At 31.6% G+C, this 27,185-nt stretch overlaps 3 protein-coding genes across 3 annotated transcripts; all 3 read right to left on the bottom strand.

Annotated features, from left to right (window-relative positions):
- Nucleotides 1–332: 332 nt before the first annotated feature.
- On the bottom strand, nt 333–4,871 carry LOC120164397 (E3 ubiquitin ligase PQT3-like; the record flags this gene model as incomplete). The annotated part of the gene is made up of 10 exons (XM_039174136.1): nt 333–1,036; nt 1,973–2,048; nt 2,203–2,322; nt 2,451–2,700; nt 2,805–2,846; nt 3,291–3,590; nt 4,064–4,228; nt 4,333–4,481; nt 4,577–4,733; nt 4,811–4,871. Coding segments are annotated over 10 exons (1,890 nt in total), but the record flags the coding sequence as incomplete, so codon positions are not given.
- A 1,563-nt stretch (nt 4,872–6,434) lies between these two features.
- On the bottom strand, nt 6,435–7,253 carry LOC120164374 (transcription factor MYB114-like). The gene is made up of 3 exons (XM_039174113.1): nt 7,091–7,253; nt 6,882–7,011; nt 6,435–6,780 (listed from the first exon to the last, which is right to left on the bottom strand). Exons 1-3 carry the CDS (start codon nt 7,224–7,226, stop codon nt 6,444–6,446), a joined length of 603 nt encoding a protein of 200 aa, XP_039030044.1. The 5' UTR covers nt 7,227–7,253; the 3' UTR covers nt 6,435–6,443.
- Nucleotides 7,254–12,363: 5,110 nt separating this feature from the next.
- On the bottom strand, nt 12,364–14,744 carry LOC120164373 (transcription factor KUA1-like). The gene is made up of 3 exons (XM_039174112.1): nt 14,308–14,744; nt 13,344–13,552; nt 12,364–12,867 (listed from the first exon to the last, which is right to left on the bottom strand). The coding sequence occupies exons 1-3, from the start codon at nt 14,576–14,578 to the stop codon at nt 12,364–12,366; spliced, it is 984 nt and encodes a 327-aa protein (XP_039030043.1). The 5' UTR covers nt 14,579–14,744.
- Nucleotides 14,745–27,185: the final 12,441 nt, after the last annotated feature.

Genomic DNA, 27,185 nt, shown 5'->3' with positions numbered 1-27,185 from the left:
TGCCAATTATTAATATATATAAATTTTTATGTTATCGATATAATATCACGTACCAAACTTTGTTTATCAATATAATATCATGTACCCAAATTTATTATCACGAATCTGGAATTTATATCCATCGATATCCCCGAAAAAGATAAAACAACGATAATTCAATAATTATAAAATATGATCAATAACTTTTAAAATAAGTGATTAAAAATTATCAGTTAACATTTTTCCTCTTTCTTGAATTGTGATTTCAATACCTATTAAGATCAAGTAAAAATTGTTCAAAAAGAATAATTACGGGATGTGAAATGCAGGGCAAGCAAAAAACTTTTATATTATATTATAATTGTAAGCATATAATGCAATATAAAGGTCCAAAAGGGATTCCAATAGCTTCAGTGTGCTCGCTCACGATAGCTTCGTAGGCATTCACAGTGATGCAAACTCTTATTTTCACTCTTATCTATGTTTATTATAGCTGCTGCGCTCTCGTTCCTTGAATCCTCGAGTGCCGCGATTGCTCTATCCACTCCGTTGATGGTGAGCGCGAATTCCTTGATGTCTTCCTTTTGAAATGTCTATCATCATCACTACATTCCTGATCTACAGCATTGCTCCGACTGTTCTTCCTACCACCACTGCTACTAACACAAGTTGCCTTGTATCCATTGGAAGTTAACTTGTGATGACCAGAAGATGCAGGTGCATCCGAAGATTGTATGTGTTTCTTGCTGTGTTCTTCTGGAAAGCTAATGCGAGAAAACACACTCGACTTTTGGGTCTTTTCCATTGTTGCTGCAGCAGTCGTGGAAGTGGATTTGGTGACTGTTTCAGGGGCAAGCTTCGAAGACTCGGATCGATGGTGATGATTGTGATCACGACCGTGATCCCGATCACGTTCAGTATGTTGGTCAGGTTTTCTCTTTGAAGGACAGCAAGGTGCTTCATGGTCCCGCAAGGAAAGTTCCTGTGAGCTCCTCTCTGGTTGGAGACGAGGATACTCATGGCGACGTTCACCACCTAACATTTGTGGGGTAGGCTTCTGCAACAAACAACCATGATTGAAATGATCAAGTTAAATCATAAATGTGTTCCACCCCGACTCAAAAGACTATCTTAGTTTTCCATGTCACAGCCACTGGACATGAGCATGCTGATGCTATTAAGCCAAGAGAATCTTCCAGTAGTGTTTCATGAATAGCGACCAGAAGCATATATCTCTCATGTTCATTTCTCTCTAATGTTCATTTTGAGGATAGAAATAGAACAGCAAAACAACAGAGCATTGGTAGATAAAAGCTCGAGAATAGTAGATGGCAAGTGCAGAATGATTACAAGTTAGGGCACAAATGGGAGACCTATGCTCGCAAACTATCTGGTTCAACTTGAAAAAAACTCGAATTCGATTTGGTAATTATCAAGCCAAGCTCGAGCTTGAGCATCTCAAGTTAAAGATCAAAACCGAATTCGAGCACCATAACAACCAGCTCAAATGGATCACAAGATTTTCGAGCTTTTTTTATATAATTAAAATACATTTCTACCCTTAATACATATTATTGAATACGAATAAGCTTAATCAAGCTCAAGTTCAAGCTTGAGTACAAAAATCAATGAGTTTAATTGAGCTCGAGCTCGAGCTCAAGCCTGCCACCATTAATAGAAGACTACAGGATGGCTTCGAGGTTTAATGTAAGTTCTACTTCATTGCGAACTCAACAAACAGCAGAAATTGTCTTAAAGAAACAAAGGAAGCAGAGAGTATATAACACATATTTAGCAGCATAGATAATATAGTATCAGAACCCTGCAAAATGACACAAATACAATGCTTAAACCGTGCAACCCTGACCATCTCTATGTGCTTATCCTTTTTCATTTATACTATTCTTTTTCATTTATACTATGTCAATAAGTGGAACCATATGGGCAATGGGCATAACCAGAAACAGAAAGTAGGAAAATAATGAATACATACAGATTTTGATTTCAATAAAGAAAAATCACTGCAGATACTCACTTCTCTATTGAATTCCCGATCTCTGGAGAAATCCCTGCAATAATTTTAGAAAATAGCTACTAAGCCAATTAATCATGTGAAATCCATCTCTAAATAACAAGAAGAATATTATTCCCATGTCAGTTGAACGTAGTAAGTGATCAATTGGCGTGCAAATAGTAAGCTTAGAATGAGAGTATGTTCAGTACCTTTCACCTCCTCTCTGATTTTCATGCCGCCTCCTCAAATCAGCTTGCCGAGCCTCAAATTCCTCTCTACTCATATTTGGTGGGGCAACATTCATACCCATTCCAAACTCAGCAAGATCTCTATAGAACATTCAAATCAAATTGCATGTGAAGTTAAAGCAGACAAAACTGCCACGCATACACCCAAGCAATAAAATTGCAACTGTTATAAACATAACATATAACTATTTAACAAATATTACTCGTACCTTTGAGATGGGGGAGGATGAAACATGTACCCTTGAGCACCAAAAGGATCTGGAGGCATGACACTTCCAAATGGCATGTCCAGTGGACCTAGTCCATATCCCCCCATATAAGGCATCCCACCAACATAGGGACCCATAAACCCATCCATTCCTGGCTGCATACCAGTCCAGTAAGGGTTATAGACTGAAGGACCCATAGACATCATATAGCTCTCAGCTGCAAGATGCTGAGGGGTTTTCCAATGCAAGTCTAGAAAGCAAAAAGAATAAGACTCAGATTAAACATTCCTAATGATTTTATGAGTCTCACATGTAGTATCATCATCAAATACCAAAAAGAGTCCGTAGACCTACCATTTGCTAGCAAACAGACCTTCTTCTTTTTCTTTTTCTTTCCTGGAAAAGCGAAGCATCAAAATTAAAACTCAATCCATTTATTGCATCATTCCCACTAGAGAAGGAAAACAATTCTCTCTATAATACACACCAACATCCAACTATGTGTGTAAGATGAAACATGAAAGAAGATTACATAAAAATTTACTACCTGAAGAATGTATGTTAATATACCCGACCAGAATATTCTTATCAAAAAAGATACCTTTTAATCCCCATATTCTTTTACACAAGTTATTTTATAAAAAAATTGATAATACAATTGGAAAAGGTCAATAAAATGAATCATTTTCTTTCCGCTGTTTAACCAAACAATGGTAGTGTATATTCCTTTATTTACTTTCTTACAATTTCTAGAGGAGATTAGCACCAACATTATTGAATGTTTTCTTCCAAACCGAACAAATCAAGATTAAAAAAAATTAAGAAACAAATAATCATTACCTGCCTCTCCAGAAGCTGACTTCTGTTGCACTTCTTCCTCTGCAAGCAGGGCACTCCCTTGTGATGCAGATTCCTTCACACTCATTGACTCCAGCGTAGCCTCAGATGCATCAGCAGGTTTAACAACCTTAACTTTCTCCAAGGCCTGCTGTGGAGGAATAGCTACCTTCACCTCATAAGCTTTTTCATTCACAACAGGGCATTCTTCCTTAGCAGATACTGGCTTCTGCTCTCCCTTTGATGCAGCAGATGTAGTAGGAGACAGAATTTTTGGATGTGGACATCGGGTGGATTCCATATCTAAATTTGAAAGAAATGACATATCAATAATGATTCTTTTTTTTTTTTTTTGATAGAAGATGAGGCCTCGTAAAAACCCCCTTTATTTTACCCTCCATGTTATGAAAGTAACATGAAGGGCCTTGAAAGGAGGAAAAGAGCGCCTATAATTATATTAAACAGAAGAATAGTACATAGCCAACCCTTTCAACAACCAAAACTTCCCAAAATGCATAAGACTTAAAAACCACTATCAGCTGGACAACGTAGTCACTAATAACATAAGACTGAGAACCAAAAACTGCAGTAACAAAGTGAAACATACACACCAACTCCCCAAATACTAAGACAGCAAATCAACCTATACCATCTTTAGCTAATCTGTCCGCTTCCCAATTAGCAGCCCTCAAGATAAGCCTTAACTTCCCAATAATGATTCTTACATCATATAACTCATTGAAAACTTCATTTTATTATGACAATGGCTAATGAACCTTGAATTTGAAAAGTGCTTCCAGCATTGTCAGCACTGCTGTTACCAGACTCCAATATACGATAAATTGTATCTCTTAGGGTCTTATTTGGCAGAAGATCATCGGCGAGTATGTTGGAAGCCCCACATACGCAAACTAATTTTGAGATAATGTGATCCCTTATACCTGAGTTACATTTTGTTAAAGTGAGCTTCAACATGCATAAACAAAAGCATCAGCAGGAAAATTATAACTAGAAAATGAATGGAATAAGTAGCTATGAAACTCACATTTATCACAAAAACTCGTAAAACAGCATTTGCTAGTTAGAACAGCATCCTTCATTACTTCCTTGCACAATGGGCAGTGAAATTCAGGTGGAAGGTCACCAACAGAACGAGTGGAAGGTAAGCCCTCAAACTCTTTCTCAAAAGCAGCTCTGTTAGAAAAAAAAACCAAATTAATTTTCAAGCATAAAAAAATGAATTCCCTACAAGCATAGAGAAAATTGAACTTATAAGACAGGACAGTTACTCATTAGGTTTCAAAACTGCAACTGCTCCACTTGGCAATGCATAAGAGCCATCTGGAGTTGCCATCAGCATCGACTTTGGAATTCCAGTTGGAGGCTTTACCCTTTTGATATCATAGTTTGGATCACCATTTGTGGGGCAGTGCTGAATAAAATACCCTATATGAAAAATTCCATAATAAGCACAAGTTTGCTAAAAAGCACAAACTCCAGGAAAATAAGTATTATCAACATACCTGGAACCTTACAGCGGTGACAAACATAACCCTGAGGAGGTGTTTTCCGCTCTAATCCTAATTGAGTTCAATTAAAACAAGCATAATATTCAGCTCCATATACAATTTCAGTACAATTACATGAATGAAATGTCCCAAAAAATTTCAAACTTGGCTGATTTAAAATGAGAATAAATGACAATTAAAAATCATTACATGTTAAAAGCGAGAGGAAAAAAAGTGACGGTGCAAACTTCAGTAAATTTGCAAGTTAAGGAACTATGGACAAGGCCATCATACTCGCATGCAAACATATATATAGACCATTAGACACAAAAATAATATGAAATCGCATAACTAATATCACATGCAAAAAAGTAGGAACAGCTTCAAGTGTAAATTACGGATTTATTGATGTTTTGATTTACTTTTAAATGAACTATGACTACATGATATGTGTTCTCTGATTACCTATTTTCACTGGAAATTATAATCGTTCCTGATTTATGGATCATGAGATCTACTAGTTACTACTTGAATTGTTTTATTGGGGACATTATCTAGATATGCTGGAGTATGGAGGTTCAACTCGGTTAAATTGGTAATTCCTTATATAGGTTCAGACCAATCGAGCTGGTAATTCCTTACGGACTTAAGGTGACCCTTGGGTAGGCTCCGAGGCCCCGAGAACCTTTCTTGGGTATGGTCTCAGGCCCCAAGGCACTCCCTTGGGTAAATCACGTGACTGCATATGGTGTATGGGTGGAGGGCATTCATGTTATTTAAATATCTACATGATCATTTTTACAGTATACTACTTGATCATGATTTTGATATTATAAGGTACTGATAAATATGATTTCTACTGGGGATTGTATGGGTAGGCTGGAGTATGCAGGTTCAACTAGGTCAAACTGGTAATTCCTTATATAGGTTCAGACCGATTGAGCTGGTAATTCCTTACGGACCTAAGGAGACCTTTGGGTAGGCCTATAGGCCTCAAGGTACTCCCTTAGGGTGGTTTCTTTAATGTGTGCTTAGGGTAAAATCTTTATGGATGAAGTTCTGGGGAAATTGCATAGAGGTGTTCGGTTGGATGATATTATTGTGGTTTTAAAATATGTTTTAAACTACTAACGTTTGTAAAGGATCTATATACATTACTCTATTTTGTTGGAACACACTAGACATCATATTCCGATCTCCTAAACTTGGTCCTCTGAATGTTTCCTCTGAACTAAAATCTTCATGTCTTTTACTCGAAAAAATATCAGTGGAACCACAGCTCGTCCTGTAAACCTGTAGACGTCTGAATCGATAAGAAAATTTTTATGGTTGCCTATTATTTGCATGTCATTTACCATCACTTGGTAGTTTTGTATTACTGGGCATCCCAAATGTCACTCTTTTACTCACCATTTCAGGTTAAAAGAATCGAACCAGTGTAGCTATCAACATCAGTAAAGGAGTTCCACCGGCGTTACTTGCGGAGTACGGTGCATGTAATTAGGGGGCATGTAGGTTGTGTTCTGTTTTTATATCCGAGTCTGAAACTTGTATAATTTTAATTATGTTTGTAATAAATGAATGATTTTTCTGAACTTGTATTTTAATTATAAATTGTTTTATAATTTTACGTGATTTAACAGAAATTTTAAATTTTAACATCTGTTATGGTTTTCTCTTGATCATCAAGTTCAAGGAACTCATTCACCCACTCCAAACCAAAGCAACCTTCACTAAAGAAGTCGAAGAACTCGTTTACATCAACGCTTAAATCGAAGTTCTCATCACTTCCTTTAACGACCTCTTCTTCTTCTTGTTCTTCGATCAGGACGGTTTCCGATGCCTTGTGGGGCAGTATTAGTTCCGATGATGAAGTTTTTTCTGTCTTAACATTCTGGTTTACTTTCTTGCTCAAATGTGAATTCCAGTAGTTCTTAATTTCATTGTCTGTTCGCCCTGGAAGTCTCCCAGCAATCAAAGACCACCTGTACCAACATTTAAATCAAAATGCATCATCCCTTGACCCTACAAGACAAATAATAACCAAAAGAAAAAAGAAGAAAATGGTAATATCTGATAGAAAAACCTGTTCCCTAGCAGTTTATGAAGCCTAAGAATCAAGTCCTCTTCATCATCTGATATGTTGCCTCTCTTGATGTTTGGTCTCAAGTAGTTCAACCATCTCAGTCTGCAACTCTTGCTGCACCGATTCAATCCTATACACGTGAAAAGAAAAACATGTAGTTTCTCCCTGTGTTAAAGCAGAAGCAGCTGTTATTGATGAACACAAAGAACCTGCTTTAATGGCGATTGTTTTCCATCTCTTTGCACCATGAACCTTAATATACTCGGCCAATTTGGAATCTTCCTCAGCTGTCCATGCACCTTTGTTCAAAGCCCTTTTACTCACACCGTCCTTCTTAGGAGCCATTTTGGCACAGATGATTAATAGGTGTGGATTGAGAAACGAGGAAGGGAAATGAAGAGTATATAAAACGTGAAGAGTTTGGGGTTAATAGAACAGAGAATTGAATGGTTAGTGACTAAAGATATCTACCCTTCCTGGGACATGCCCTCAACTACCGGTTCTATTTAGACTTTGTGCTACAATGGTAAGTGCCAATCCCCTCTAGTTAATAATAAATAAATAAAGTTTTAAATAATTGAATTGAGTTACTTGTTTTCTGATTTTTTTTTTAGTTTGAAACAAGTTAAATTTTATAACTTGAATGCGCTAACGAAGAAACTTTAGTGGTTTTTAGAGATGATTATTATCCCTAAGGTTTTTTGATCAAGTTGTCTGTGATGATATTTTAGGTTTATTGTCAAATGATTAAGTTTTTTGAACAAATACAACCTTATAGTCACCTTAGTCTAATAAAAAATTATAACTTGAATAAATCAAATAAAAAGTTGATGTAAATATCTTAACAAAATTCAAAAAATCAAAAAAAATTGAAAATTCAACATTTTATAAAAATTATAAAAGATATGAAATTCAATAAAATGTTAAATTATGAAAAATAATAATTTTTTAATATATTATCAAATCAAATTTACCATGCTAGCATTTCTTATTTTTGTCTCTTTTTTGGAAGAGTTTTCAAAATATACAATCTTAAATTTATTTTCTCTTACTCGGAATTTAATAATATTTTCAAGAAGATTCTAATACCAAGATATTTTTTCATTTTTTTAATGCAATAAGCTAATCTTATTAAAAGGTAAAAATATTCAAAATTACTACCAGAGTTTACAACTATTATCCTAAATTAATCACCTTAGATCATATAAGAATCATATATGGGAAAGGTTACAAATCCAACTACAAGAGTTGAATAAAAAATATATACGAGTAAATCTGATTGTATTGACAAACAAATCATAAAAAGAGGTTAAGCTATTGAAAGGTCACCGAAAACCGCAAATCAGAGCCGACCATCATGAGAAATTATCCATGAATAGAAAATCGCGTTTTCAAATTCAATTTGAGGATTCATAGCACGGAAGATTAACAAGATTACAAATAAATGACATCTTAATCAGTCATGTCATCGTCAAATCTAACTCTGAGAACACATAAAATAAAAAGAACGACCAAATAACTCGGAAAGAAAACAAAAAAACATGTCACAAAGATAGAAAAAAACGTGTTACAAAGGCAAAATTATTCTTATTAAAAAAACTAATAAAAACAAATAAAAAAAGAATCAACGGTTGACAACCAACATTAAAACTTGTGTCACCGCCGGCTAAATAAAATCAAATAAAAATAGCGGTTAGGGTAAAGTGGAGATAGCGGCTAGAAAGTTTTCCATTTAATTTAACTCGATTATGTTGAAACATTTAAAAAAACATTCACTTCCTTTGTCCCAATTATTTTGTCACTTTTCTATTTTAAAATTATCTCATTTTGAAAATTTTAACAAATATTGACTTTTATATTTCTCTTTTCACCCTTTAACCTTAAAAAAAATTCAACTTTTTAAAAAATAATTTTACCATTTCAAACTTTTATATGACATGATTTTAATTTATTAAAATTATGTGCAGAGTTAACAAGTGACAAAATAATGAGAACAAAGAGAGAACAATGTTTCAATAGTTATATGTGAAAAGTTGTAAATAATCCAAAAGTTAACTAACGGATTAAAAGTTATGTTGCTTCTATTAGCTTATAAAATTCTATATTTCCGTATTTAATCAAAAGATACCGTTATTCAAATAGAACATATTTAGAACTAGCACGAACTAACTTATTTCAATAGATGAAAGAATTGTTGTTGTTTTTAGAGGTCACGAATTCGAGCATCAACGATTACAATGGTGATTGAACAGTCATTGTCAAATGATTAAGAGTATTTAAAATAAATACTACTTTATAATCACCTTAACTTAATAAATAAAACATATTTGGAATTCATCAAGGACCGCAGTGGGAAGAAGGAATGCTATTTTTCTTAGTGTTCTTAAATTTGAGCAGTTACGTTTGTAATGTGTATTGTGTTGTTAATTGGTTAAAAAAATTATGAATAAATATTATTCTATAATCACCGCATACTATTAAAAAAAATTAAACATATTTGAAATAGTTGTAACTATACAGAAAAATACAAAGAAGCATGAATTTTCTTATAAATATGAATCAAAGTTCACTTAAAATAAACATTGAAAAAGTTTTATTATATTTCTCTCCACAATCTAATGTTTATATATTATTCTATAAAAAAATTGTCAAATTTCTCGCATCTCAAATTCAGAGCTAGAAGTTTTAGTTTAAATCAATTGAATCAATAAATTTTTAAAATCAAGAATTTTATGTGAATATAAATTGTTACAGTCCAAATTAAGATATAGAAGTTATTGCGTCATATATAGAGATGATCTTTTAACTGAGGAAAAAATATATTAAACCATTAAAGTATTACTAGAATTGGTAGTTAATTAGTAGTATTATATAAAATGAGAATAAAACATACATCATTTTACTATCTATCAATACTAAAAATAGATAATAATAATAATGATAATAATAAATTATTCATTCACTTAGTCTTAATTATCGGGTCGAAGTTTGGTTCAAATCAGGTATGGGTAAACTAAATTCGAGTTGCTTTCGGTTTGAGTTTTCAGGTTCGGATCGCTTTCGATCCAACTAAAATTCTGATCGATTTTGGTTTAATTTGGGTTCGGGTTCCGGATCAATTTGAGATCATCTTGTTCATGTTTATATCAAATTTTGAGTCAGATAACAGATCAAATTTTTCATGTCTAGCAGTTATACTAAAAATAAGCAGTATACGAAGTTTTTATTCAGTTTATGAACTCAAAAGGTGTACAATGTAAATTAATAATTAGGGTTGTAAACGAGCCGAGTCGAGCTCGAGTATTGCTGAGCTCGACTCGAACTCGAAAAGTATAAAATTAGGCTCGACTCGAACTCGAAAAGTATAAAATTAGGCTCGACTCGATTCAAAAACTCGTGAGTAAAAAATTATCAAGCTCAGCTCAGACTTGAAATATAATATTGAAACTCGACTCGAACTCGAAAAGTATAATTAGATCTTTGTTGAAAACAAGCCTGATTTTTAGGATCTTGTTTGTGCCTTGGACATGGGTAACATAGGCAAAAGCTGGTTGCCACTTATTATATTGTGCTCTTTCTCTTTTCTTATTCTTCCTTCATTCATTCTTGTTTCTCCTCTAAGCTTTAAGATCAAGGTGGATGGTACGGGTTCCTTCCATTTCTCTATCAACTTTTAATCATACTTGAATCTTCATACAACCATTTATGTTAAGAAAAATCCTCCATTTCCTTGTGTGGCTAGAAATAGGGATGTAAATCTTCTTAGATCAAAAAGAGAGAAAGAAGAAGGTGATCTTAAGTTAAAGGAACTTCATTTTCAGATTCTCTAGCTAAAGTAGTGTATTTTCAATCTTTTATTGTGTTATGGCTTTCCTAAATGTGATGCTTGTTGGAGATTTAGATATTTGAGCATGTTGGGGGGTTTTGCTTGATCATGCCCTAGATGATATTTTGTGGTAAAGTTAGTGTTTTTATGGTGTTGGATGATCGTAAATAATTCCTCTAAGCTCTCTAAGCTTTAGGACATGATTTAGGATCAAACTAGAGTGTTTGGGAGAATTTTTGAGTAATTCCTGAGCCTATTTCTAGATTTTCTAGGTTGTAGTATCGATATTGTATGAACATTATCGATACTTTTCATACTTTTAGTGTAATATGACATTCTTTTAGAATGAGTATCAATACTCTAGGGAATAGTATCGATTTTGCTCATCTGGTATCAATACCAAGTGTGTCAGTATCGATATTGGGGTAATTTTAGAACACTAGCTATTTTTGGTATCAATACTCAAGGGAGAATTGATACTTGATTATGTTGTATCTATACTACATGTAGAGTATTGATACTACTTTGTTTTTTATGGTCAAATTCAACTTCGCTAAATCCTGTAAGTACTAGGGATAACTCGTAATATTGGGATTTAGCCTGAGAGAGGCTTCAAAGGTTAAAAATGACTAGAAACACTCTTAGGAGTGGGTTATGATCGAAATAACCTTAATGAGTGGAATGCTTCCAAGTACCCACAATCAAGCATGTATCGGGTAATCGCGAATGAAAGATCGTTGTGAAGGATGTGTCTGTGAGCGAGATGATGAACCACGCAAATAGTGTTATAGAGGAATCATGTACCATGTGAATATCAATAACTCAAAGACTCGCAAGTTGCTCCTTCGGTTTAAGGTTGAATCGAAGGGTAGTTTGTTATTATCAATTAGAGAGTTGCTAATGAGTAATGAACCTAAATCAAATGTCGGGCTAACAAATAATGCACCAAGTGAGTAGCAGTAATAATAATCATCGTAAGTGCGCAAAAACTAAAGACATTTTTAGAGGAGAAAATGACCAAAATGCCATTGAGTGTAAATGACCAAAATAGAGTGGTTTAATGAACTAATAAATGTGGAAAGACAAATAAACCCCTACATAACGTTCTAGGTGAGAATGAACGAGTTCTATTTATAACTCAATTTGACTTAAATTTTACGAGTCGAGTCAAAATTATAAAATTACAACTCAAAATCAATTTGGATCGAGTCAAAAAGTTCAATTTTTTGAATCGAAACAAATTTCACTTACCCCTATATATAAGTGTCCACCGTAAAAAAATATTTTTATATCCGTGACTGGTTAAATCCTAACAAATATATTTTATCGTAAAATGCCTTTAAGAATAATATCCATGCATCTCAAGCAAGTTGAGAGAACCTTCCAAGATGATATCTTTCATTGGTAGCGACTCTGAGCCCCCCAAAAAAAAACTATACAAATCATGGCAAACACACTGTTTAAAGATTCAATTAATTTCTAACCTAATGCTAAGCATCGGATTAAGTTACTAAAGACTGGAAAAACAAACTTATTGAGTTGAACCCACAAATGAAATATATAATTAAATCCAAACCAGATGGTAAATTATTAGTCTTCTACTAACAATAAACCTGTACTGCTAATCTAACACATTTGATTCAGATAGAGCTGATCTTAAACCGCATGGATTGCGTTCCCACTTGAATCCATGCTAGACTTACTAGAAGAAGCAGGATTGGCATGAAAAGCAGACTGCCTCGATGAGCCATCGAGTTTTAATGAAAGAGACGAGCCAACATCACCAATAGTTTCTCCCAAACTCAACTTTGACATCCCCACCAGCTCGTCAACATTGATGGAACTCTTCGAATGTACTGCCATCGGCTTGACCACTTCATGTGTGTCCTTGGTTGGTTCAGTGTTATACCCCATCCAATAAGGAAATGAATATGGAAAGAATGGTGGGAAGTAAGTAGGATATACTACTGGGTAAAACGGTTGCGAGCTCTCCAACTTTGGAGGAACACTTTCCCCGTCATTCAAGTTGTTGGAATTCATTGATTTATCTTCTTCATCCAATGGAGGAGAAATAGGCAACTGGTCATTGCTCTGTGCTTCGACCTCTGGATGATTTGCAGGAAACATATCCTGTGATGATACCATTGGAGTGTCACCTGACTGCAAGAGAATAAACAAGAAAAAGGTCTCTTAGACAAATAGTGAAGCAGACAATTTGGATGGATAAATAACACATGCTAGCACTAGATGCCGATGGTACGTAGACTATTTCCTTTGCTCAAAGAACTAAACTAAAATAACTAAATCACGTGCAGCCCCGAAAAACTGTATAGAGGAAAAACTGCAATTTCCCCTTTTGATTCTACAAAGCAAACTATTTTCTCAGAAACTGGTATCTTTTACACAAAGTAAACTAATTATAAAATTTCGACAATATAGAAGCAAAATCTTCACAGGCAAATAAAAAGAAATATCAATGGTATGTCAATCCTACTTGTACTACACTGCTAATTCCTTCAGGTTAAAAGTAATTAGAAAGTTCAAAGCGTCAACCAAGAACCATACAATTTAAATTTGTTAGACATACAAGTAAGATATGGCAAGTGATGCATGATTATTGAGAGAAGGGTACTAACTTCATCTGCCACAATATCAAAAAGGCTAGAACGTCTTTTTCTCCTAGAAACATTGGACTGCCTGATGAAATATTTTTGAGCATGGCTAGCTACTTGAGTAGGAGTCCTTGATATTACATAATTGCGCGAGATTCCACGCCAGTCACCTTTCCCAAGTTTCTGCAGACCGAAAAGAAACATCCTATGCTCTTCTTCTGTCCAAGGAACCCCTGCAATACAAAAATAACTTGGATTCAAGAATCCCGACATGTACCACCCTGTTTTATCCGTACTTAGAACCTTATTCCGTGCCTTCCGGACTTCTGTTTCCAATGCCAATGCTTAAACTTTTAAAGGATTATCCAAACTAGAATAATGTACACAAACACCAGGCACATAAAGAAATCCATTTTATTACCTCCAAAACTCAGTGACATCACATCTGATAAAGCATTTTTTCAAGCAAACTTCCCAATTAATTTCATGTTATAGCATAAATAATAATATTAATTAATTAATTAAAATCATTTGAGATCCCTGCTTGTCTTATCTCAATTTCCACCATGTTCGCATATCTTTAGATATTCTACTGCATAATTACTGAAATTATCAGACCCATTTCTTATTATTCAACAACCCACCTGACTGTAACCAAAAGAAAATTAACTATTAATTATAAGCTAAAATTCCAAACAAACTAACCAGGAAAAAATACAACTTTATTTTAAATCCTTAAACTATTTAATAATACAAACATAAAGTTAAAATTAATAAATATATGAAAATTGGTAAAGAAATCCAGTATGATCACTTTGCCCAAAATAAAAATAAGTGAAATTTTTTAAGCCAAATCAAACACTCGAGTGTTCGGAAGGTATTCTTTATCGCTTATAGTCTTACACTAATCATCCACCGAATAAATACTTAAACAATAAAGCAAATAAAATTAAGAAAACATAAAATTAGTCCTTCAAAAATACGACACCTTTTTTCATTTCACGACTCGAAGATGACCCGGGGACGAAGTTCTCAGAAGCATAACCGTCGGTGTGATCCGGCGCCTCACCGGGCGATCCCGACCCATTCCCGTTATGCGCGCAAGAATTCGACCCAGAATATTGGCTTAAGTTGCCCATACTGGCGCTCTTCCGAATTAACCCATCAGTCAATCGAACTCCGAAAATTTTGACCCCTCGGTTCGTGCAGGTCCGAGAGTTGTGCCCGTTATGGCTACAATGCGAGCAGCAACGCGTCATTTTTCACGGCCGGTAAGGCGCTTTTCGGGACAGATCAGAGAGGAAATTGAACCGAAAAATGCCAATCGGGTCTTTGAACATCCGGATCCGAACCGCATGTAGAGTAGGGCTTTGCTTTTGAACCAAAAAAATAAACTTTTTATTTTCTTAGTTGGCTCCCCTCTGGCTTTGTTAGCAGATGGGAAAGAGAAAGAGAAATCCGGCATCCATATACAGCGTATTAATAATTGCAAAAGGAAATTTAATGATCTAGTGCTTCGCGGGTTTTAACATATTTTATTTTTACCCGTCGATCTAGTCAAAGTTGGTGTGCCACACAAATCATTTCTTTGCTGCGGGGTGTTGACTCTTATATGACTCGATTCATTTAATTTTCCTTCTTTTAATAATAAATATTTTATTCCCATGCTGTCTCATTTATTTATGGTTTCTATTTTTTATAAAAAAATATAAAATTTATATTCTTTTGACTGAATAAAATCTATTTGGCGAAAGTATGAAAAAAATCACTTTATTGCATTAAATATTTTTGACTTAATATAAAAATAAGTGTCCAAACTAGTAATACTCAAGACGTATTCTAATAGCTCAGTCGATCTAGAACATGAACATGATTATAATCACATCGAGCATCTACCCAAGAACCTGAACATGAAAACGCATTCTGATATTGAATTCACAAGCTTAGTGCCACACAAATAACTCTATTATATTACATGTAGGCATCGTATGAGCATGCTAGCATTTAGTTATGAACAATATAAGTACATTTACACACAAGTATGAGTATGCATCATGGTGTAGTGCAGGGTCACACGACATCTGAGACTCACACTCCTCTAGCCTACCGAAGATATTCTAGATAATACATGAGTCACACAACATTAAAACATTCATCTAGAAAGGCCCTCATTGCCAAATACCTAGGGTGAGATCTGGATCACACAACATCATAAGCATACACCCGGATAGTCTACTCCTCATGAGTATTCGGAATGCCTCCAGGTCGCATAACATTATAGAAACGCCCATCTAGCATTTAAGTATCTTAGCAATGAATTGGATATATTCGGATATTTCTCACTAAAATAAGATATAAGTCTTATGGAATCTTACATTATAATGTTCTTATGCATATCGTACATTTTATTTAATATTTTCACTTGTAAGCTTTTATTAGTAGGGTTCAACATCCCTAGACCCCTTCCTCGAGTCTTTAGCAATCAAGGCTCGTAGCCTTCATCTGTCTCAATAATACCAATATCTTATCCTGGGTATGGGTACCAGCCATAAAGCCCTAAAGCCCTAAGGGCCTTAAGTGTTACTTAAAGATTATGGGAGTTATGAGGGATTATAATAGGTTATTTTTCTTGTAACAATAACATTGAATTCGTCAAAAACCATTTCTAAGCAAAAATGTACTCATATGTTTCATAAACTCATACATACAAGACAAGCACATAAAATGATCTAAATACAAACTCACCTAAGAACAAGTTTCTCCAAATTCTTTCTTTTAAAGCTTTCCCCCATTTCTTTCACTAAATACAAGTAATAAATGAGTTACCAACTCTTCTAAGAACTTAAAAAGAAGTTTGGAAAGCTTTCTAAGGTCGAAATTCAACCTTTGAAATTGAGAGCTTGGACGGAAGCTCATGGAGTGAGGATTACTCTCCTTACTTCCACAATTTTGGATTAGAAATGTAGATCAATAAAGTTCTCTTCTTTAACTTCTAAATTGGAAGAAAAATGGGGAAAAAGATAAGTACAAGACAAATAATCAAGAAAATGAGAAAAAGGAAGGGTGCAACTTTATCCCCTTTTTCAGTTTTTGAAATCATCAAAATTAAAGAAAAATAAGCCTTTGTAACCACAAATGGTTTAATTCCCTAATTGGTCCCTTCTCCTTTGGTCTCACTTCAAAAATCCTTTTTATGGTTTTTTGGGCCTAATCTAGCCCAAATTTGTCCCAATTGTTTCTAACATCTTAATAAACTCATCCAATGTTTTCTTGTGTCATACTAACGACATTGACTTGAATTTTGGGGAGTTACAACTCTCTCCTCTTAAAAAGAATTTTACCCTCAAAATTTACCTAAATAGATCAAGTGCGAATACTAAAGTTGCATAGCCTTCTTGGACTCCCAAGTCGCTTCCTTGGTGTCATGGTTCCTCCAAAGAACTTTCACTGGCAGAATTCTTTTGTTCCTTAATTCATTGACTTCTCGTGCCAAGATCCTCAATTACTCTTCTTCATATGAAAAGTCGTGACTCACCTCTATCTGCTCTACTAGAACGATGTGGGAAGAGTCAGAATGATACCTTCAAATCATCTATACATGAAACACATGTTGGACGTGCTCCATCTCCGACGGTAAGACTAACTGATAATTTATTGTTCCAACTCTCTTAAGTACCTCGTAAGATCCTATTGATAACTAGTTAAAATTCATATATTCTTTATCCTTTATAACAATTATTGCTTGTATTTTGGGTCATTTTTAGTTGCATATTCCATCTTGAATGTATTCGATATATTTCGTTTTATGTGCATTACCGTGTGTTTATGCTATTTTTGGGAAGAAAATGATGCTGTTGTGTTTTGTTTATTTACAGGATAATTACCGAGCAGAATGTTGCTCAGATTGTCGCCGACAACTGGAGAGGACAAAAATACAATCTGGTAGTTGAAAAATCTAGCAAACCGTCATTTATTTGACCTAATTTTTTTCAACTTTTTGGAGATATGCTGAAAATAAGAGAATTTGACTTTTTAGAGATAAAGAAGAAGATAAAAAGATTTTATTTATTTTAAATTATTCCCTTTTTAAAATGAGATAAGAAAATAAGAAATATTTAATTATAGAATTATCTCTTAAACAAGTGGGATAAAATATTTTCTTCTTTAAAAAACTGAGACGGATATCAGAAAATGGACCTAACTGGGGGACTAACCTAACTAGAACCGGTGAACTCATAGTAGAAACGCTAAACTTATTTTTCATATTTTTCCATGGAAATTGCTGAAGATTTGAACAAAAACATTAGAGAAGACTATATATACTTCTTTCAGTTTTGCTTTCTTTCTCCTTTGTTTTTATCTTTAACGATTTGGTTTGTTCATTCGAATAAGTTCAAACCAGCCACGAACTAAACTTGTGTGGCTAGGGTTTTTGGAAATTATAATTTTGTAAGCGGTTAAATTTTTCAATGAATTATTTTAGTCGAATGTTCATTCATTTATTGTTGTGTTTTATTTATGGTTGAGTTATTTAAAAATAAATACTTAATTTATTTATTTACTTCAAGATTTGAAAATCTTAAGTTCACGTAATTAAATTGATGAATGCATATTTTCAATTACGAAAAATATTGGAGAGCAATCTATCTCTGAAAAGAAAAGGTTTCAAGCAACTAATAGGAGTTCGAGAAAAAGTAGGCGTTATACCTTAAGCTAATTTAGATTTGTATTGTCGAAGGCAATAATTGGCGTAGACTCTCTACTAGACTTAATTAGTGAATAATAACAATAACTCTATCCTCCATTCAAAGTGGTATCACTTCTCGTGGACAATTCAACCTTGAGCATCAACATAACCTCAAAACACTATCTCAGTTTTTCTGCCTTATCTTTAGCACTTGCCTTGCCAACTTTAATGTTATGCCAATCATTTATTTAATTTACATTTACTTCACATTATATTTCTTAGATTCAATCTCATCAATTTCATTTTATTTTACAGTTGTAATAACTCAAACAAAATAGCCCAATCAATTCTTAAGGAGATGATACTCGAATACTAATCACTTTATTAATTGGTAATGTGTATACTTGCATCATTTGCGTAGCACTTAAAACACGTATGTGGATCCGTCAGAGGTCTTGTCTATGTACTGTAGTTAACTACATGTGTGTGACAATATCATATTCGTATTTAAACATGTGTAGATTTATCATATCAGTAACAATTGTTGATCATTAATCAACTAATAATTTTTATATAAATAAAGATCATTTTAACCACAATTGAAATATTAAGAATTAAAATAATTAAAAATAATAACAAAAATAACCATGATATCAAGTATTAAAGGTAAATTTTAACATTATACTTTCACAAAACGGTAAATTATATGTTTAGTATATGAATTGTCGTTATTATTTTATTTCGATTACCCAACTATTTTTGTAACATCATACTTAACGTTACATTATGGTTTTATTTTGGTCACCTACCGATAAGAAATTAATAAAACTATTGATGTGATATTTTTTTTATTTTTTCAATGATGACGTGACATTATCTTACGGTGACACATTAGTATTATCGTTAATATTTTTAACAGTGGGTGATTAAAATAAAACCAAAACAAAACGTTAGATATGAATTTGAAAAAAGAATAATGGGTGATCAAAACAAAAATGACAATTAAAGTACTAAATATATAGTTTAGCCTTTACAAAATCAGTTTCAGTCTAATATGAAGGATCTATAAACAAAGGATAAAATAGGACACAGTTCATGACTTTTATCTAATCCACATAAACCAACTAAAATATCACACTGATAAAAAAAATATCATTAGGAAAAGCATGAATCATAAATCATTCATCATTTTGTCACCGTTTTCTAATTATGATAATGATCTGTTGCAACTTCCATCCAAAAATCTGAGCCGTCCCTCAATAATATGGGACCACCAAAGATCACCAGCAATACTTTTGTTTGGGACGATGACTTATCCTACAAAGTAATATACTTTAGAATAGGGATAACATAAATATATTAAATATTTTAGGTGGTTAAAAAAATATTATTCGTATTTAATATTTTTAATTTAAATAATTATATTTACATAATGTATGTATGTTATCAATAATTAAATTTTTTAACATATATTACATTTAATCACCCCCAAACTATTTAAAAGAAAAAATAGGAATATGGTAATTTTCAGTTTTAAAATTAATAATTTTAAATTTAATTTTTTAAATTTAACGTAGTTTACATTATGTTTTAAATTTAATATGTTTTAATTTATTTTTTAAACTTTAGTTTAATTCATATTAAACTTTAAATCTTACAATGTATATTATTTTAATTTAAAAATGTAACACTAGTATAGTAGTATTATTTTACATCATCAAGAATTTAAAAAATTAAATCTAAAGATCAATGAAAATAAATAAATTCAGAAAACAAACAAATTCAGTGACTAAAAACTATTTTATCTTCCTAGTATATATCCATCACAATTGGGGAATCTCCACGTGTACGACCCAAACAGATCTCACCTATCTTTGGATTTTGGATTCCAGACCAAGATTACGTTTCGTCCAAGTAATGTCTCCCTCCGTACACGTGGCCTATCATTTATTTGTCACATAATGATAATGTCTTAGAATTTTAAAATAGTTTTTTACTAATATTTACGGAAGTTAGTAGTTAACCTATCATTTATTTGTCACATAATGATAATGTCTTAGAATTTTAAAATAGTTTTTTACTAATATTTACGGAAGTTAGTAGTTAATATTTTGTTTTAAGGGTAAGTATCAAAAGTGAACATAAATTTTAATTAATATAATATTATACATAAAATTTTAATTTATATAATTATATTTATGTATTTTTTATTTGATTTAATTTTTATAATTTCTTAAATTTTATACTAGTATTTATATTTATAAAATATAAAATAAAGTTTTAATTTTAAATTTTATATAAAGTGATATAAATTTTAAATCATATACATAGTTAAACTAAAAAAATTAAAATTTTACATTTATAATTATAAATCAAAATTTATTTGTAATATTATACATTTAATTTATGTATATTTTTAATATGATTTTTTTCATTTTATCCTATTTAATATATATATTGTTTAATAATGTTTTATAATATTTTGATATAATAAATTAAGGCAAAATGTTTTTGGACTTGATTGAATTTGTTTAAAGTTTTCAAAAATAATTCAAAGTTTATTAAAATAGAATTTGAGCACAAAACAAGTTTTCTGAGTACGTAGTACATATATTGTTCTTTCAGTATCGATATTATAGGAATAATACCGATACTATTCATGTGATACCGATACCAAAGGTAAGAGAAGTATCGATACTCTCTAGGTAGTATCGATACTACTAGTTGTTTTCCAAATTGCTCAAATTCCAACATGCAAAATATGTATTGACACTACTTTACATAGTGGTATCGATCCCATAAAACATAATATCGATATTGATCAAGTCCAACAATCTTTAATGACTAGTTTATTTAAAAATTACAAAAGAGTACCGATACTCATTAAATATATATATATAAGATAATTTCAAGATAATATATATTTAAAACATCTTACAAAGATTAATAATTTAATTTCAATTATCAACTTAATTTTCGTTTTAACTCCCAGTAATTTTATTTTATAATATTGAATTTCCAATTTCACATTAGATCTAATTCATTAAATATATATAATCTTGAGTAAATGTAACATAGTATTTATTTAAAGATTTTTAATCATTATTAGGTGGATCAATATAAATATAATAAAAATTTATCTAACATAATTCATATATATTTTTTAATTTAAAATTTTAATAACAACTATATATATTTAAACCGAATCTTAAAAAAATATCAATTAGATCAATATAATTTTGGGTAAATTACACATTTAGTATCTAAACTATTATTTTTATTTTGTTTTGATACACAAACTTTATGATTTTTTCAAAATCATATCTAACGTTTAGTTTATGTTTCATTTTGGTATCCCGTCGTTAAAAATTTAACGGTGATGTTGACGTATCGTCATAAGATAATGTCATGTCATCATTGGAAAAAAAATATTATCAGCAGTTCTGTTAATTTTTTAAAGACGACATAACAAATTGAAACATAAATTAAATGTTAGGTACGATTTAAAAAAAGTTTGTGTACCAAAATAAACAAAAATAATATTTAAGTATTAAATGTATAGTTTATCCTATATTTTTAACATAATTTATACATTTTTATTTATGGTCATAGTTTAGGTATGCCCACCCCTAAATATGCCCATAAATACTTATATTTTTAGTATATAAGATATTTAAATTCAAGTAGATAACAATAAATCTTCCTAACTATTAAAATTATTTAATTCGTGCCCGTCTTACTTTTCCTTTCATCGATATTAGTCTCTATCGTTTAAAAAGAAACGATAAATCTGTTATTCGATCGCATATGGTTATAGAATCTAAAAGGGCCTATGCCTAAAAGAAACTTGAAGACAAAAGTTGTCCAATGTTTTTTCCTGTCTGGCTCCCAGAGATGGCACGTGTAAAAATCCAATGAGATCGTTGAAACAAGAGACATTATACAATTTATCCACATGATCATCCAAAGTAATCTATACGGTCACCATTCAATATCCACCACGAAAAAAGGGGCTTCTTGTAGAATTTCTAAGCAAATGATTGAAATTTGATTGCCATTTTCTTGCTAGACCACGCCTCTTTTACTTTCCCTACAATCAAATTGAATTGAAAGAAACATCCTTAATTTTTCCGACCAACAAGAAAGAACTTTGTGGACTTTATTAATCGTAAATAATTGTTAAACAAACACCAACTAAAAGTTATCTAATGAGATAATATGTTAAACTCTTTAAATAAGATAAGAAGTTCGAATTTTAACATTATAAATAGAGAAAATTGAATTACAATAATTACCCTTGTAATGAGTTTATACTATATTTAATTTAGATTAGTTAATTAATAAATTAAAACTCGTGATTATAAAAAAATACAAAATACACTTAGGAACTTGATTCAAAGAAAAAGATTTGATGGTAACCATTTATATATGGAACAAACAAACGTTGGACTTAGTCCACCTCTCCGTCATGTCCACTATGTTAACAACAAATGCCCTACAGCTTCAGATCCAATGTTTAGAGGCTGATTTGGTTAAGATAATAACTATGTTGTTACCTTTTCTTTATCTTTTCTTTCGGACCATATTGAAATACAAGAACAAACAAAGAAAAAATATGAACTACGCACAGCGGAGCAGATTTAAGTATGGGTGTTCATTTTTCGGTTTTAACCAAATTAACTGACCGAATTGAATTAGTTCGGTTAATTTGGTCGGCCACCGAATTAGTTCGATCGGAAAACGGTTAATAATTTTTTTTAAAATTCGGTTAACGGTTAATTCGATTCAAAATTGGTTAATTAACCATTATTAAATATTAAATATTATATATATTATATATAACATATATTCTCAGCCCAAACCATTTAAAAGCTCAATTAATAATTTAAGATCCAATAACTTTTAAATCTAAATTAATATTAATTAATTAAAAAATCTCAAAATTAAATGCTCACGCCTGAACCTAAACCTAAACTTTTAAGAAAATACACTTTCTCTGCTACTCTACCTCTGTAACCTCTCAATCTCACGCGCACTTTTTACCCATCTTTATCTATCGCTTGTGAAGTGTTTTTACCGATTAACAAGTCAACGTCGGAGGACAAGTTTTTTCAAAGCATGTAGTAGTTAACGTCTTCATTTCTTCATTGATTTTGCAAAGGTTAGAGCTTTTTTATATTTTCGTAAATAATATGCTTGCTAATCACTAAAATATTTCTCTATTTTGTGGTTCTATTATTCATAGGGGTTATACATAAAGATCTTTCGGATTATCCAGCTCATTTGATTTTCTTTGAATGGTAGAATTTTCCAAATTTGATACATAGATAAGATGGTTCAGATTAAAATTTAAAAAAATTTGTTGTTCTGGTTGTTTTGAATTATTGTCACTGACTTTGGGTTATTTCTGGAATCAACAACATCTATTTTCAAGTGTGAATTAATGTTTTTGTATTCTCCCGAGTGCTCTTTTTTCTCTTTATTTTGTTGTTATGCATGGATCATTTATATTTTAAAGTTATTGTGTAAAATTGATGGTATTCTATGATCATTTTGAACTATAAAATTCTTTAAAGTTTCCTATTTCTGCTTAGTTTAATGCACTTAAGATTTATTGTTGTTTCATCAGTCTATGCTTTTGACATTAAGCTTTTTCCATAGTATCTTTCAGAGAGTGAATATAATTTCATATTGAAGTGCGTTCTTTTTGTAGTGGTTTAGGTGGTATAGTCATAATAAATTATTTTAGAATTAGTCAAGGTTTCAGATTCATGAATGTTATATTGGTGCTTCATGCTTCTTGTTTGTTAATCAGTATTATATTTTACATTTATTAGAACTAGTAAGGAATAATTTTCTAGTTGTTGATGTCAACTTGGTCTAGCTTTTTTTATGAAATGGATTTGAGCTAGAATTTGATTTCACTTGGATCAATAGTCATGATGTTTATGTGCATCCCCAGCCTTTATAGATGCTTATCTTGTATATCATTCGAGTTATTAGATAAAATGCTTCTAAAATGCAAGCGATGATGCTTCTACTTTCTTAGCTAGGATGTATGTATAGAGTGGCTGTATATGTGATCTTAATAGAATTTTTTATGTTTACTGAAGATTTTAATGTTATCTGGGACATTGCCATACGTGTTGTCAATGTAGTTTTGATGCTCAGTGAGGTAGGAAAGAGTGATAAAGATGTTTAATCTTTGCGTTTTTACAATGGATGTTGTGGACACTTAATTTCATTCGTCGTTATTATATAATATTATTTATAATTTTACATTTATATATATTATATATTTACATTTATTTACATTATATTTTTCAGGCTTAAACATGTGGCCCAGACCAAGTACAAAATGGCCCAAATACAAATCTGATAACCCACATGCTAACAAAAATCAAACAAGTGGCCCAGAAGTCTAGGTGGCCTAGCAGTAGACCCATATGGTGACCAGTAACCCACTTGGAGCACCCAATAGTGGACCCAAATCGGTTTAATGAAGCATCCGAACTGGTTAGGGTTTAAAACCCTAACCTCATCTCATCCAACCGCGCGCCGCAAGCTCTCTCTTCCGAAGTCCCCATGCCTCACGCCTCTCGCCACTCACGCAACTGTCACCGATTTTCTCGGCCATCACCAACGCCATACATGGATCTTGCGAGACGACCATCAACAAACATTAGAGGAGCAATTTTAGTGCAATTAAAACTCCTAAAAATAGGGTCTCTCATGTACTATAAATCATATGTAAACCCAACACAAAGGGGGATTCCAAAGATTCAAGAGAAATACAAGCCCTTTTTTTTGCATGCATACATACGAGTTTACACGATTAATACAGAGGAAATACGAGTAAAATACGCAAGGGTCCGAAGCATTTTTTTTTAAAAATAAAACAAAGGTAAAAAGGTTTACCTTTTTCGATTGGTTGCTTGCATGTTGATATTTTTTCCTTGGTTTTAAAACGCAAACGCCGATGAACATGGGAGTAAAATGGTTTTTTTTCTTCCGAAACCTTTAAACTTAAATCTACCCCCGAGGCTTCTTGTTTTAAAGAAACTATCCTAATTTTTGGAACGAGAACACAAAGGGTTTTCAAAAAATGGAGTTTTTTTCGGGGTTCGTCGTCGATGACCGACGGCCGACGCCGATCAACGACGGCGGCGAGGCGACGTACAATGGTTGTTTTCTGGAAAGGGGGTGTTTGTTCTTCGTATGGAAGGACATTTCAGAGAAATGTTTAAAGGGGGTATTTGGTTTTGTGAAGAGAAGGGAATGAGGCATTCTAATTTTTTTTAACTTAAATAGCGACCCGGTTACCCTAGTTGGATCCGCATGTCGATCAACTCCACGTAAAGGATCCGCATGTTTTCAGATAAATGGGGTAAATTACCCTTTTGGTCCCTATTAGTTTGTTAAAAGATTATTTTAACCCCACATTTATTTTAAACCTCAAATTTCTTCAAAATTGACCCTCAAATTTTGATTTTATTTCAACTTTGTCCTTTAATATATATATATATATATATGTGTGTATATTTGTTTCATTTATTACTTTTATTCTTTTTATTATTTTCTTTAATTTTTTTGGGGTTATTATTATTATTATTATTATTGTTTTTAGTTATTTTATTTTTTTCCTTATTATATTTTTCCCTAATAATTTATTTTATATATTTATATGTATATATATATTTATTATTTATTTTATTTCTTATCATTATTATTTTTTTAGTATTTTGTTTATATGTTTATATATATATATATATTACTTTTTTTCATTTATTTTATTTTTATTTTCTTTATTTATTTCTTTATTTATCTTTTTTTTATTTTAATTTATTTATTTTATTATCTTTTTATTTTAAGTTAAATCAACTTTTTTGGGTTAATTTCCGCACTCATAATATATATTTATTCCATAAATTTATTTATTTCTCGACCATTGTGCACAATGAAAAATGTGTAAATTTATGAAATGAATGACAACTAACATGCATGATAATGATATATATGCATATTAGGTGTGTATTACATAAATTTACTTATCTTTCGAGCATTGTACACTTCCTATATATATATATATATATATATATATATATATATATATATATATATATATATATATATATATATATATATATATATATATATATATATATATTTCATTATCATGCACGTTAGTTGTCATGCATTTCGTAAATTTATACATTTTTTCATTGTGCATTTCATAATATATATATTAGTAGTATGCATATTAGTTGTCTGTATTGGTGTATATCTTTTTCCTTTTAATTTTTCTATGTTTTTATTTTTTTTATTCTTTTTCCTTTTTATTATTTCTTTCTTTCTTTCGATTCACTTTTTATTTTTTTCTTTGATTTATTTTTTATTGTTTTTATTTATTTTTTATATTACTTTATTTTTTAATTTAATTTATTTAATATTTAATATTTAATATTTAATTTTTATTATTACTATTTTTTTCTAACATTTTTAACTTTTTAGAGAAATTTTAATCCGTCAGAGGTAAGTAATTCGGATCGAATAATTTAAATTTTAATTTTCGCGAACAAAGACAACCGACAATTTAATTGGTACCGAAATTACGGTTCAAGGGTGCTAATCCTTCATTGACCGTAACCGACTCCCGAACCCGAAACGTTTTTGGTACATCGTAGATCAGGTAAGATGGTGCTCGATCTACCTAATATTGCTTTAAAATGATCGGTGGCGACTCTAAAACATTTAATTCAAGTCGAAGTCTAATTTTGGGGCCCAATCGAAAGACGACTTCGATAGATGTAATGTAATTTGTTTAAAGGTTTGGATTGAAAAGAAGAAAATGTTTAACATAATGCGATGTAGTTGGTAGTGATTAAGAAAATTGTATGTCCAATCTTGACATCATAACATCATACAGAATTTGAATAATTTATAACATTTAGGTTCAATATTAATTTTTATCAATTTATTTTGATGTAGATGTCCAGTATGGCAACATATGTTGAGAGCAGTGTTTCAACTATTTATCAAATTCAACAAATTCAACGACTGAAGCTACAAGTCAAACAACAACAAAAAAGGGACTGCAAGTAAACGAAAAGCTATTCCTTTACGGTCAGAAGTATGATCTCATTTCTATGTTGTGTAGGTAATATGTTCTCTTAAGATAT

This window comes from Hibiscus syriacus, unplaced genomic scaffold, assembly GCF_006381635.1.
Source record: "Hibiscus syriacus cultivar Baekdansim isolate YM2019G1 unplaced genomic scaffold, ASM638163v2 tig00111513_pilon, whole genome shotgun sequence".
Classification (NCBI taxonomy): Eukaryota; Viridiplantae; Streptophyta; class Magnoliopsida; order Malvales; family Malvaceae; genus Hibiscus; species Hibiscus syriacus.
This window is presented reverse-complemented; position numbering and strand designations above follow the sequence as displayed.